Source organism: Crocuta crocuta, unplaced genomic scaffold (assembly GCF_008692635.1).
Source record: "Crocuta crocuta isolate KB4526 unplaced genomic scaffold, BGI_CrCroc_1.0 scaffold162, whole genome shotgun sequence".
Classification (NCBI taxonomy): Eukaryota; Metazoa; Chordata; class Mammalia; order Carnivora; family Hyaenidae; genus Crocuta; species Crocuta crocuta.
Genome location: NW_027529433.1, coordinates 290,676 through 305,217, shown reverse-complemented (window position 1 = coordinate 305,217; position 14,542 = coordinate 290,676). Strand labels below are relative to the sequence as shown.

The 14,542-nt window shown below is 37.4% G+C and overlaps 1 protein-coding gene across 2 annotated transcripts in view; it reads left to right on the top strand.

Annotated features, from left to right (window-relative positions):
- The window catches only part of VCAN (versican), a 108,818-nt gene that overhangs the window by 74,777 nt on the left and 19,499 nt on the right, over positions 1–14,542 (top strand). For both annotated transcript variants that reach the window (XM_077759848.1, XM_077759847.1), the window contains 3 exons: positions 1,776–1,889; positions 7,021–7,179; positions 8,452–8,534. In XM_077759848.1, coding sequence (XP_077615974.1) covers positions 1,776–1,889; positions 7,021–7,179; positions 8,452–8,534 — 356 coding nt within the window. The remainder of the gene's footprint in view (positions 1–1,775; positions 1,890–7,020; positions 7,180–8,451; positions 8,535–14,542) is intronic.

Genomic DNA, 14,542 nt, shown 5'->3' with positions numbered 1-14,542 from the left:
AGGTCATCCTTTTAGAGGTACCATAAAGGTTTTTTCATACAATTGAGTAAAGAAGACCAGGACAACATTTTAGATTACACAAAAATACTGAAATAAAATCCTTAACAATCATTTTAAAAGTGTGCTCATCTTGTGAATTTTTTTAATGTTTATTCATTTATTTTTGAGAGAGAGAGAGAAAAAAAAAAAAAACAAGCAAGGGAGGGGCAGAGAGGGAGACACAGAATCTGAAGCAGGCTCCAGGCTCTGAGCTGTCAGCACAGAGTCCAGGGCTCAAACCCACGAACTGTGAGATCATGACTGTAGCCGAAGTTGGACGCTTAACCATCTGAGCCACCAGATGCCCCAAGAGTGCTTGCATTAACAAAAAAGAAAAGTCAATACAGCTAGTAAGCCCTATTTCTGTGTTAATTAGTAGAGACGTAGAAATAGCAAAATAATGCATTTAAGGAATAACTAACATCTTAAATATCATATTTACATATATATGTATAAAAACATCTATTTGCCTCCCATTCTATTTTACTTGAAAATAATGAGTTCATTTATGTGAAGCTTTAGAATAGTGGCTGGTACTTAGCAAGCATCACTTGATACCAAGTGTTTGGTATCACTCCTATATAATACTGTCATTACTAAGGCCATTTTTTTAGGTACCAATACATTATATACCTCTTGGAAATTTAATTAACTTTGTATATTTATATAGTTGAATACTCTTTATTTAATATAAGCATTAATTAAATCTTTAGTGGCAGTGCAGTACAATGGGAATAAAGCCTTAATTTCATCAGATCATACAGGTCTGGATAGAAAAGTTGCATTTAATATAGACCTTAAAGTTGGGAGGATTTTGATGGCTGCTTTGGGAGACTCGGACACAGCAAACATAAGTACACACACCACAGACTGCAGACTGCATTTGAGTTACTGCAAGTATTAAGGTATGCCTACTTATGGGTTTGTGGAAGAGAAATCTATTAGAAGAAAATACTCGAAAGGAAGTTGGATCTGGATATGTCTGCGAAGATTCTCAATTCAAGGGATTACTTCCTGTTTTAGTAGAGGGATTCTTAGACTTTGGTATCATCAGAATCATGTGGAGGGCTTCTACAAAACCGATCATTGGTGTTCCCGTCCCCCGCAGGGTCTGATTCTGTAGGTCTGAGGTGTTAACATCTCTAACATTCTGTTGATGCTGATGCTGCTGGTCCAGGGACTCAATGTGGAAGATCTCTGCCCTGGGTAGTTAGGATCGATGGAAGTTTTGGAAGCCAAAGAGTAAATTAGAGATGACAATCAGCAGAATGAAGGATGTACTGGAAAGGGAAAGGCCCAGAGACAGGAAGGCCAATTACATATTTTTGGTATTCCACAGGTGAGATAATCAAAGCAGGAGCCAGGATTGAGAGTGGAAAGCCCAGAGAATTCTTTATCAGTTTCAGCACTCATGTGACTCATCTAAAAGCAATGGAGACAATGACCCTCCTATGAATAACTTTGAAATTTTCTTAGGGTTCCATATTTGGCAAATGAAATGCAGGAAGGTCAGTTTAATTTTAATTTCAGATTAAAAAATAAAACAATGAATTTTTGTTGTAAGTGGACCCTAAATATAGCATGAGACGTATTTATACTAAAAAATTATTATTTTCTTAAATCTGAAATTCAAATTTAACTGGCTGTTCTGTTCTTTATCTGGCAACCTTAAAATAAATGGGACTCTTTGACCTTCTCTGAAAATACTTTTGTGGCCTTTCATGATTTTATTTCAGATTTTGATGAATGTCATTCTAACCCCTGTCGCAATGGAGCCACATGTGTTGATGGTTTTAATACATTCAGGTGCCTCTGCCTTCCAAGCTATGTTGGTGCACTTTGTGAACAAGGTAAGAGCTGTTGCAATATTTCTAGGATGAAAATTATTGATATTTCCTTTCAAATGTTACTTCCAGACAGCTTTTTGTCATAATTATTTGGGTGTTTTTAGAAGTGTTGGCTATATGGCATATATTTTTCCTGCAGGGGAAATTCACAGGTTACCTATGTTAGGTTTTCTTATGTGTCTGACTTTAACTCAAAACACCTGAAAAATAGTGTTGACTCAATCACTGCTGTTTTGTTGATAACCTAGAATTGCAGACAGGCACACTGAGCTAAACTTCGGAACATCTAGCCAACAAAAGGAACATTGTTATAAGTATTCTTCCTGAAGACAAACTAGGCATTGACTTTAATCCATCTTTGTGGCTTATACCAAGGAGTATCAAATTCAATATTGGTTGCCTTTATTTTCTCCTCCTAAGCACTTGAAAGTCAATGGGCCTATTTTTCATAGTTAATCATCTCTGGAGAATGAGTTGTTATAGTTGTTAGAATACATTAAGTTTGGCTTGGCAAACATTAAGTAAAAGGTATAATAAATGTGCTCAACAGGGAGCTTTCTTACTAAAGAAGCATCTACTTTTTCTGAATGAAACAAAGGCCTATGTTCAGGATTGCTTGAATCTCATGATCCCTGTAATTTGTATTTTATGGCCAACCTGAGAGTGTATTTTAGGTGGTTAATGGTAACATTTCTTAGTCATCAATCAGAAACACATTGCATGTTCAGCATCCTCAGCTTTGAAATGTCGATTTCCTTTACTTAAAGTCATACAGTGGTTTGGCTTTGAAAAAAGTATCTAGTGCCAAGCTTTCTTTCCACCAGACAGAATGAAAATGTATTAGACGCTTAGACACATTGGTCTGGCCCCACATTCTGCTTTGCAGTGTTAATCCAGACATCACCACAGTTAGAACAAAACTGAAAGCAGCACGTATTGAATTGCCAAAGAGGATGGATGATGGCTCCTTTTTTAAGTTTTTTTTTCTTTCTCTCTCTCTATTGCATAGGATGGGTCTGTTTTAGAATTTAAAAGGTAAATATGCAAATTGACTAAGAAAGATCCTCTTCTTAAGGAAAACAGTAAGGAAGATACCATTTTTTAAAGAAAACAAAAGGGTGGGATATTTGAAACATCAGATATGTTAAAATGATTCTGGCTTCCCTTAGTTCAAGTCCAAGGAGCAGTTCAAAAAATCTTTCATTCGGGACACCTGGGTGGCTCAGTAGGTTGAACATTGGACTTCGGCTCAGGTCATGATCTTGTGGTTTGTGGGTTTGAGCCCCACGTCAGGCTCTGTGCTAACAGCTCAGAGTCTGAATAGCCTGCTTTGGATTCTATGTCTCCTCTCTCTGTCCCTCCCCTGCTCATGCTCTGTCTGTCTCTCTCTCAAAAATAAATAAGTGTTAAAAAAATGTTTTTTAATCATTCATTCAACAATGTTTACTGAGCACCTACTAACTTCCAGGCACTGTCCTGGGCCCTGAAAGTAGAACTTTGAGCAAAACAGACAAGGTCCCCAGTCTTGGTGACTCAGCATAAATCTTGACAGGGAATAAATAGGTACATCATTTTGTTTAGTTGACAGTATTTCTATGTGGGAAGTGGGTCAGAAATTGAGGCTCAGAAAGGAAAAGTGACGTGTTCAAGGTCACACAACTAGTAAATTAGAGAGTGGGGAAAACGAACCTAGGCTTCTTTATAAAGCCCAGGTTTTTCTTGATTTCTTCACACTTTAAAGTAACTCTCATAGATAAGCGTTTTATTTATGTGTATCATAAAAAGGTTTTGCTTTTTTTCCCTCTTATTTCTGGTGCCACCTAGCTTTGGGGCACATTCTGTTTTGTCTTGAAGCAAGTGTGCTTTCATCCACATTATTTGCTGAGAAACAGCTCTCCCAGCCTGTTTACTGGATTGCAGCTGTGCTCCTGTGATTTATTGCCAAGACACTGAAAGATTTTTTTTTTTCTCCTCTTTTCAGGTTGCCTAAGAACAAATATTTTTTTCATTAACAGCAGCATTGTTGTCTAAACAGTCTTCTATCCAAATTTCAGTGATGACTATTTTGTTGTTTCTTCAGCTGACCTTTTCTTCTCTGCATTAGTAACATTCCAACTCCCAGTAACTCTGGAATAGGGGACATGTGTTGGTAGAGTGATAATGGTTATAAAATCTAGAAGAGGCTCTTAGAACAGTATGGAAANCTGATGGATGTGGGGGGGAGGGGGGGATGGGCATGGAGGAGGACACTTGTGGGGATGAGCACTGAGTGTTATGTGGAAACTAATTTGACAATAAACTATTTGTAAAAAAAAAAAAAAAAAGAACAGTATGGAAACAATTCTGTACACACAGTTTGCCCCAAACTAAATTCAGTGATACAGCTTGCCACCAAGAAGTGCCTAAATGTTAATGGTTTCTTAAGATTTGAAAGCTATATGTCACAAATGTTGAAAATGTGACCTACATGACATAAAGAGTATACATTTTTAGTAAAATTGCTTAAAAGTGATAGTTTCGGCTTCCGTAGCCATGAACAAGAATGATCGCACTCTCCCTCATCACAGCCAGCACACGCAGGCAAAACTAAATCTGGATCTTCCTCTTGTAACCTACAAATTATAGTAGTCTTAAAGCATAAGACGAATTTCTATATGTCAGATGATTTTTAAGAAAATATCATCTAAATGTATTGCTTTTAATAAATGAAATGTATATCCTGTTATTTTTAGATAAGATTAAAAAACAAACAGGTTGCTTCCAATAACCCCTATCAGAATAGCACCCTCAGGAGATGCTGCTTGACACTTAGTCCTTCGTTACGTATTTATTGAATGCATGAATAATACAAGTTATGTAAACCCATATGGATATTTGGCTTTTTTTCAATGAAGAGTTTGTTAAGTGGTGTTTGCACATATATTCATAATCATCAGGATCATAAATCTATGGCTTCAGTAGCACAGATGAATAAATGAATGCATACATACACAGATACATAAGCACATGCATACAAACATACACACATACATACACACATGCGTACATGCATAAACAAACTACAAACAAACAAACTGTCCCAATTTGGACCTGTGTTCTGATAGAAATATACTCACCTGTTAACCAAGAAAGGCTTTGTAGCAATGATGTGGTCGTGCATCTAAATTTTATGATCAGTTGAGATTTTGGGTGTAGGGGATAACATACTTAATCATAATCTATTTTAATGATAAAAGACAAAGAAAGAAAGCTGGACTAAAACCACTGGGTTAATGGAGGATATGAGTGTATAGAAGAATTTTTTCTAGCATCATATTCAATAAGTTAAGGATCCTCTAGAATTTTAAGCTGTGTCCTATAATAAATATTAATTTTCATGGTTAAGGAAAGCTATGCTTTTATAATATCACCTTATTGACTTTGGCAGTAAGAGGTTTCTAAAATTCTTTCCAATTGTCCTTCCCTATAAACTAACTCCCTCATATATGAAGATTTGTTTCCTCCCCACGCCTCCTGCCTCACCTCTAAATTCTTCCGCATGAATATCGCAAAAGGAAAATTGCTACATCCAAGTAGCCAAATTACATTTCATTCTTCAGGGCTGAGTGCTACTTTAATACCAAACCATCCAGCTGTGTCTCCAGTCTATTCCTATGAGATTTGGTGGTCTCCAAACAACACTTTAATAAAACTCAAAACTTCCAGTGCACGTTATTTAAACCAATTAGTCAGCTGGCTGTAACTAACAACAAGCCTGGATAGACTAAACTGAAATGCAGACTGCTCCCAGAGATAAGCTACATCTGTTGTATGACTATGGTCGAAATCCCTAGAGCCAGGAAAACATTAAAATCTCTCAGAATTCATACTTTCCCACAATTGTAGAAAGAGAGTAAATGGTGTGAGACTCAGGAGATAATTTGACTATCAATTTGGCCACCAAGTCTGACCTATAAAGCAAACACTTATTTCATGTAGTAGGATTTTGTTTCCTTTATCAACTGGTAGGATTAGAGGAAGGGGAGATGGGTTAATAGGTAATTTGGAAAGTTTCTTTGTGCCTAAAATTCTATAAACTTTGCAGTTTTTTAGTTCTTACATGTAACCAGTCAGTACGTTTGTGAGATATGTTTTATGATAATCAAAATTATTTCCACCGATCATCATTTAATACATACAGTTTAACCCCAGTTGTGAGTGGATGAGTCTGAGGGAAGGTTGCCAGCGAAAAGGCGGTGCTATGAGCAAGGCTGCTTTCCTGTGAAAATATTTAAAACCTGCCAATCTAGAATCTAGAAACTATAGCTGCAGCTCACTGCCAGTATAAAATGTAGGTATACTGGATAAATGTTCTCCTCCCACCAGGTTACTGGTTATAGTATGCTTGTTACAGGAGAGAAAAAAAAATATGTATGTATATATAAATACATGTATCTGTGTATGTGGCATGGTGGGATATGACTTCTGTTATTTCACCCTAAAGCAACTTAAAATCGTGATGCATTTGCATGGGTAGTTACCTATACTTCCTGTCCTTTGATGAAAAAGGCACGCCATCCTAGCTATATCCCAGAAGCTGCCTACTGATGAAGAATTTTTTTTCCTCTCTTTGTAAATCTTACTTGACAAGAGCCCATGGCCACCCAGCTATCTCTCTGGAAGTGGTAAAGGAACTACTTTTAGAGCCTTTGAAGTCCTTCTTCAAATAGAGCATTCATAATCCTATTAGCTGGAATTCTTATCTTATCACTTGAATGATTCTCTTCAGAAAAGTTGTGTTGGTAAGGACTTAGCCCCAGTTGCTTCACAAATGAGTCAGTAGACATTGCAGCCTAAGAAGTTTTGTCTGGCCCCTCTTCCAGTTTCCTTTCCTCCTGAAACTGGCTCTAATCAAGGAAACTGCAGTTAAAATACTGCCTTTTCAGTCCAGAGATGTACAGCCACCCACTTGGCAGGAATCACTTGGGCTATCATTATTATGCTGTCCTCATCATCGTGATCAAATTTTATTAATATGTAATTTCAGAGACATTGCATTGATATTGGCTTAGGTCTTCTTACTAGCACGTAGATCCCTGAGGCAAGATGGAATGACGTAGGTGAGTTTAATAAGCCCCTGCCTTGTTTCTTCCAGACACAGAGACGTGTGACTATGGCTGGCACAAATTCCAAGGGCAGTGCTACAAATACTTCGCCCATCGGCGCACATGGGACGCAGCTGAACGGGAATGCCGCCTGCAGGGCGCGCATCTTACAAGCATCCTGTCTCATGAGGAACAGATGTTTGTGAACCGTATGTACCAAATGTACTCAGGGTTTGAAGCTCACTCAGTGTCACCATCTTAGTTTTTTCTGCATCTCACTGAACAGCAGTAACTCTGTCTGTTGCCGTTCAATTTACTAAATGCCTCATCTGAACTACTGAAAAGCCTCTCTCCTGCATGAGTCCCCTGCTTTGAGAAGTGCTCACCTCTCATATAGGAAAGAATTTCCTAATCTGCCAGCAGTAGGTGAAACAGTGTGCTGTAGGTTGAGTCACAGGAAATTGCTATTTGATCAGTTTTTGACTTACCAAAATGCCCCCTTCTTATGGTTCCATCTCATCCTTCTGATAGCTGCCTTCGTAATTGCTAGTTTGAAGATGTGCTCATGTTGTCTAAAGTTAAAGACAAAACTGCTTCCAGTTATTTTTATCCCCTAATTAAAATTGAATGTATAAGAGCACCCTAATCCTACCCATGGCACAAAATTGGTTCTCATCCACACTGCTCATGGTTTTAGGCCATAGAAGGTGGGCTTCATGTTAAGGGTATGAACAAATGGAGACTGAAAGCTAATGAAACTTACTATCAGAGCTGTTGAATGACTCTTTAAACTAGAACAAAGCGGAGAGCAGCTGGCTTTTATGTAGTGAATATGGAGGATTTTTTTTTTTTTTTTGCTTATGAAGCATTGTTTGTTGCTGTGCTAAATATGTTCTCATAACGCCTGCTACCTTTTAGAAGTGTGATAGTTAATTTGCAATTTGGATGGGGGTTCTTTTAACTTTTTTGCATGGTATTCTTGCCAGTGACTCATCTACAATGAAAGTCGTTATTTTTGAAGATAATTTTGCAGGGCTATCTGGTCTAGGTATTCACTGTTTGAAATGCTTTGAGAAGAAACATGTGGCTTCCACAGTGAGACTAGCATGGGAATGATCTGTCACATTTTATCAGGTCACTGAATTTTTGCCAATGGCATAGCTTAATAAAAAAAATGGAAAGTTTTTATCATGAGTAAGGATGGAAAAATATTTAATTATGCTAAACTGCTAGGGAAATTATTTTCTTATGTCTGATATTTTAATCTTTCTCAGTGCTTGTGAATTAGCTTTTGCGTTTAAAGCACACTGGGCAGAAGAACAAAAGATAGTTAGACTATGAGAGATTTTTATGAGCAACTAAATAAAACTCCAGCCAGGAAAGAGGATGCATGATTCACTCTGAAAATAATTTTCTTTGATACATTTCATCCATATATGGGAAAGGTAGTAAAAATATCTGTGTTGTTTCCCCTCTCTTAGGTGTGGGCCATGATTATCAGTGGATAGGCCTCAATGACAAGATGTTTGAACATGACTTCCGTTGGACCGATGGCAGCACACTGGTAAGTTAACTGCTCATGAAAAATACCAATCCTTGGACCTTGTTACTGTGTGCTGATTGCATGTTATATTTGACTGGAGACCAGTTAAGTGACTTGGTCAGGGTCACTCAGTGAAATAAATGAGTGTTAGAATGGATCTCCATGCTAACTGACCCACAACCAGTGCTCGATCACTGTGGCTTTCTTTGAAAGAGGAGCGTATCAGATTCCATTGAACTGGAAAACCACATAATCAGCAGAATTGCCTTAAGTCTGTCTTTCAGATGGTTATCTTTGCTTTTTATGGCTTCAAAGGAAAAAGGGAAAGAACAAATGTAAGAGAAAAGGCCTTTAAAAAAAAAAAAGCTTTCCCTGTTATATACTTGCACTGGAAATCTGGTATATGGCATGGCTCATTTTTATCCAAACCAAAATGCTCTTTTTTTTTCATCTTAAAAAAGATTGTTGAACTATGATCTTGTGGACTTTCTTCCACTCAAACTCTGCTGACTAATTATATAGTTTTGAGCTTTCTCTGCTTCTTAACGAAAGGAATGACTTGGTAATACTGGCCACAACTTTGAGTAGGCTGCAATAAGATTCTTAGGACTGCCGAACCTGTTTTGAGTCACTATTCTAAATACATGTGAGTGTAATTTTTTTGGAAATAGTTCAAGTGTGGTTAGCTATACTAGTGTTTCTAGGTGCCAGCTATTCATTGGAATCACCTGGGAAACATAATTTACCAACTGGTGCCTAGGCATCAGCTCAAATTCATTAAAGCAAAACCTCTGGTGGCTCTATGTTCCACATGTTCTCCAGGTGATACCAAAATGCAGACAAGTCGAGATCCACTGGGCTAGATAAGAGGTGTAAATTCAATTCAAAATTAGATGAATAGCAGGAAAAATCAAAAATAATTTTTAAGCTCTTTCTGTGTGTGAATTATTTAGGTGCTTAAATTTTATTCATTACCCACCACTCATCTGGATTCCATGAATTTGACAAAATGTAAAGTTGGTCTTAGAACAGAGGCGGGAATAACCTCTGCTTTTGGAAGTTCTACCCTGTTCAAGAAAGCTTTCTTTGTTCTTATGAACCTACCACTCAGGTCATCTCCATGTCAGTTGCCATACCCAGCACTTGGCATATATATGTTCCCCACAATAATCCTTGAGAGAGGTAGTAAGTGTTTTACAGGTAAAGAAAGGGAAGGCCAGTTAGGCTGAGATTTTTGCCCGGAGTCACAATTCTATTAAGTGGTGAAGTTAGTATTTGAACTCAGGCCTCTTTCCAAAGCCATGCTTTATTCTGGCTGGCACCTCCTTGACTTGAAAAGATACTCTTATTACATTTTGCTTTGAGCAACCCTAAAATAAAATCTGGCTTACCCTCTCTCTGCCATCACTCCCTATGTTTATTCAGCGTCATTTGTCATATTCAGGTTCATAAGTAGGTTCTTTGGCAAGATGCAGAAAACATAGGGAAAGTAGACTGTAAAATATATTCCCAGTAATATCTATGAACCATACCCTCTGGATCAATACTATTGTTTCCTCATTGTCCAAAGTGGATGGTTTATCTGCAGATGTTGCAACTGTATATTTTTATTTTGCTAAAATAAATAATTTTAGGAGGGATAATTTTGGTCAGTTTGATTAATGGTGTTTGGTATGGTGTGAGCCCTTCTATATTTAAATATTAATTGAAGATAAACTATTTTGATTTACTAACTTAATGAATATGGGAATATAAAATTAAAGGATTCTTTTATGTTGTTATAGATAGTTAAAACTGTTTTTGTAATTTTTCTAATGTATTTTATATAGTATAGGCATTTAACGAGTTTTCTTTTGTTGAATGAATACTTGAGTCCTGTGGGGTGACTTGAGACTTAAGACCCACCACTAAGTCTTCCTTCCACACACTTTCCCTTAGACACAGCCCACTGATAAGTGTAGGTCCTGCGAGGTCCCAACTGTATTACAAAAGCTAGAACACCAAGGATTCAGGTGGGGCTCTGGTTGGTGCTTATTTGTTCCTTGCAGACCTTGACCACAGCTTATCTGAAAGTGCACCTGTATGTTCCTGCTCTGAGCCTAGCATTTGGCCAGGTGTGGTGTATGTAAAGTCTGTCATTGGCTACATACTGACCTGGCCTGGTCAGGCCAAGTCCCCAACTTCCAGTCTCTCATTGGTTATATAGAATTGATTTGTATGTTTTCATTCTTTTGTATGTTACTAGATGTTTACTCCAGTCATTAGCAGTTCAGCTTTTCAAGGAAGTGGTTCTCTTGCCTGCTTTTTACTTTTTTTTTAAATTTTTAATGTTTATTTTATTTTTGAGACAGAGTTTGAGGGGGGGAGGGGCAGAGAGAAAGGGAATCACAGAATTCAAAGCAGGCTTCAGGCTCTGACCTGTCAGCACAGAGCCCGATGAGGGGCTCGAACCCACAGACCGTGAGATCATGACCTGAGCCAAAATCAGCTGCCCAACCGACTGAGTTACCCAGGCGCTGCACCTGCTTTTTACTTCTTATGGTGTCTAGGACAAGGCCCTTATACTACCTATGAGCTTGGTTAATGACACTGAATATTGACTTATAGCTGGCAGCTGAGTGAGGTCTAAGGGAATGTTTCTTTCCTGTCAGATGCCATTCAGGTGAGCTTGATTCATCAGATATCGTTAGTCCACTATGGCAAAGCAAGCCACCTCAACTGTATTTACTTATTTATTTATTTGTTTGTTTGTTTTGGTCTGTGTCCATTAAGTTTAAATGGACTGTGAAAAATACCATTAAAAAAATAACTTAATTGCCATTTCCATGGCCTAGACTGGTCCTAAACTTGGTAAGTAAGCAAGAATTGCGCTTTGAAAAGAGAAATATATTGATCTTCCTAGGAAATTTTCAGAGGAAGATAACAACCTCATGTAGATAGCTGTACAATGTAAACAAGAACCTTACCCTAAATTAGTTCACATTTTTACATTGAAACCTAAGGGTTCTGAAGAGAGCAAGCGAGGGCCTCCGTTTGAAGAAGCGAGCAGATGAATTACATAAACAAGCAAAGCGTATCAAAGAAACAACACAAGCATATCTAGAAAGCATTCTGACAGACCCTTGGTTCCTTCTTAATTCCCTCTTTGTGTCAAATAAAAGTGTGCTAAGGAGTGTCCCTAACTTTGAACATTTTGGAACAGAAAAGACCATCTGCCCAACAGCCTGTCTCCCTCCCATCTGACTGATCTCTAGCCCACTCTGCTTTTGTAACCACCCTCGCCTCTATCCCTTCCTTTCTGACACAACCTAGGTGTCTCTTAAACTCGTTTGTAGTTCTTTCTGCAGCCACCATCCCCTTAACGGGTTCCATATGTTTGCAGGCTTTGAATAAAATAGTTCTTCTTTGTTTCGCTGTTTACTCCAAGTGTCTTGCCTTTGAAAAGATCCCTAATAGTAAACTCTACATTGGGGAAAGCAGTATCTGCTTACACTTGGAAATGGTGTTACCTTGACTGTGTGCAATTTTAAGGACTTTGTTTATGTTTTAGAGTGATTTCTCCCTTCTCCCCTTTGCCCCCATTTTTTGTTTGAAAGATTTATTAGAGCTTATTCTTCTTGGGAGGTAGAGCAGTATTAAAACAAAAGGAACCTTTGATATTTACCATATATTATCTTTTGTTATTCAGCCTTTCAATTCAGTAAAAGCAAACAAGTTTCTATTAGGTTTTTCAGTTTCAATAATTTATTTTCTTAGAATAATTAAACTTTGCTTCCACAAAACTTGCAGTATAATTACATCATATTTAACATGATTATTCTGTATCACAAGACTAAGTTCATTTATATGCTTATACTACATTAATGTTATTTGGCCAAGTTATCTAAATTGCTCTTGTTCTTCTGATTCTGATTGATTCATTCCACATTATTGGCCTCTATAATATGATGTTGATAACATGCCAAATTCTTGCTTTTCTTGTATCTTCAAAATCTTTTTTTTTTTTTTTTGGATCATTTGGGGGGTTTATCCAGTAAGTTTCACAAAAGTATACTCAGGCAGAAATTGGATCTAGCCTTACCCTTGTGATTTCTATGAAGGTTATTTTCTCTTAACACGTTTCAGTTTTTATTTTGTCACTAGGTTTTCTAATAATTAGTCACCTTTCACTTTGTCCCTTGGTTTTCAACTAACAAGTTATTCTTTAACTTGACTATTGATCTCTTAATAGTAAGACGCCCTAAGTACTTTATTAGAAACTCTGACAAATAACTTCAATAATGAATTACTTCACTTGTCACCCAAGTGATGTCTTCAAAGACATTAAGTTAAACTATCCAAGTTAAATACACATTAAAGTTGGCGAACTTAAACAAACATTTCTTATCTAGCTTCCATACTTTTAGCTGACTTTTAAGTTCTTTCTTTAACCTAATTGTTAAATGAATGACTAGTCTGAAGTGTTTCCCCCAGATCTGTTTCCCAGTGCCTATGACCTGCGTGTCCCCTTACCATGAACTCTTGTTACTCTCTTCTTGAAATCCTGCAATATCTTCCTCTTGCTTTCATTATAAAATTCTAATTATGAGCCTGGCATATCAAGCCCACCAATTCTACCTGCCACTTCCTAAGCTGTATCATCTCAAACTACTTAAAGTTCCTGGAATAAGCCATGACATCAAACTCCTGAGGGTCTTTGCATACTCTTGCCCTAGTGTTTGGAATGTTCTCACCTCTTGCCCTAATTTTATTTAATAAATGTTCCAATGCCTTACTTAGCCACGAGTCTCCCTCCAAGAGCTCCTCTACTTGTGCCAGAAGCCTCTTGTGTCCTCCTCACATCTAACCACTGACCCCTGTGGGGTCTAATTTCCTAACACTGAGCTTTCTGAGGCAGGGAGTAACCTTCATTTCTATTTTTTTCAGCACCTAGCAGAAGTATTGACATAAACAGATAATAAATGTTTTTGAATGATAATTACTATTTCTTAATGTTTATTTATTTTTTAGAGAGAGAGAGAGAGAGTATGAGGGCAAACAGAGGAGGGGCAGAGAAAGAGAGGGACAGAGGATCCAAATTGGGCTCTACACTGATAGCACAAAGCCCAATCCAGGGCTCGAACCACTAGTGGTGAGATCATGACCTGAGCCAAAGTCAGACTCTTAACCGACTGAGCCACCTGGGCAACCCTGAATGATAAGTAACATTTATACATTGCTCAACCGTCTTATTCTGTTATCTTTTGAATCATGAAATGACCAATTAAGTCTTTTGGGTGAATCACTTTGTGACAATTCTTGTTTAGTTAAATATTTTATTTAATGTTGTATCAATATGAAAACCATGAAAACATAATAGGTGAGATTTCAAAAATGGTGTAAAAAAGATCCCCCCAAACAGATATATATAGATATATAGATATATAGAGAGAGATCTATATAGATTTATAGCTGAGTGTAATGCATCTTACAAAAGTTATTAACCCAGAAGAAAACAGATGTGCTTACTGGAAATGATGACAGTTTTGTCCATGGTAGTCCCAAGAATACACTTACAGCAAGGTCTGGGAAGAAAAAATGGAAAGCAAACTTTTCAGCCTCTGCCACCCCTGCAGGTTTGAGTTATATCAGGGCAGATTTTCCATGAAGCTTTAGGAAACCAACAATTACTCAAAACTTTGAAGGAGGATTTTTTTTTTCAAGATAGGCACATATTCTGTCATTATACTTTCTGAAGAAAAATGACTTAGAAAACCCATATCATCCAAAACCAAAATGTAGTAGAACAAGCAAAAGAAAAATCTTAGCCCTGAATGTTATTTTATTTTCTATAGATTGGTTGACGGAGAATGAATTGGTTGCCTAAGGCAGGACAGAGGTTCATTTATTCATCCTCTATCTGAGTCCGTTCTTCCAAGCACAGAGGCAGCCAGACATCAAGGAACACTATGGAATCATTTATACCATCCTACCTATATATTTCCTAGCAAAATCATTTTCACAACTTTCTGTACAACTACTGACTCTAT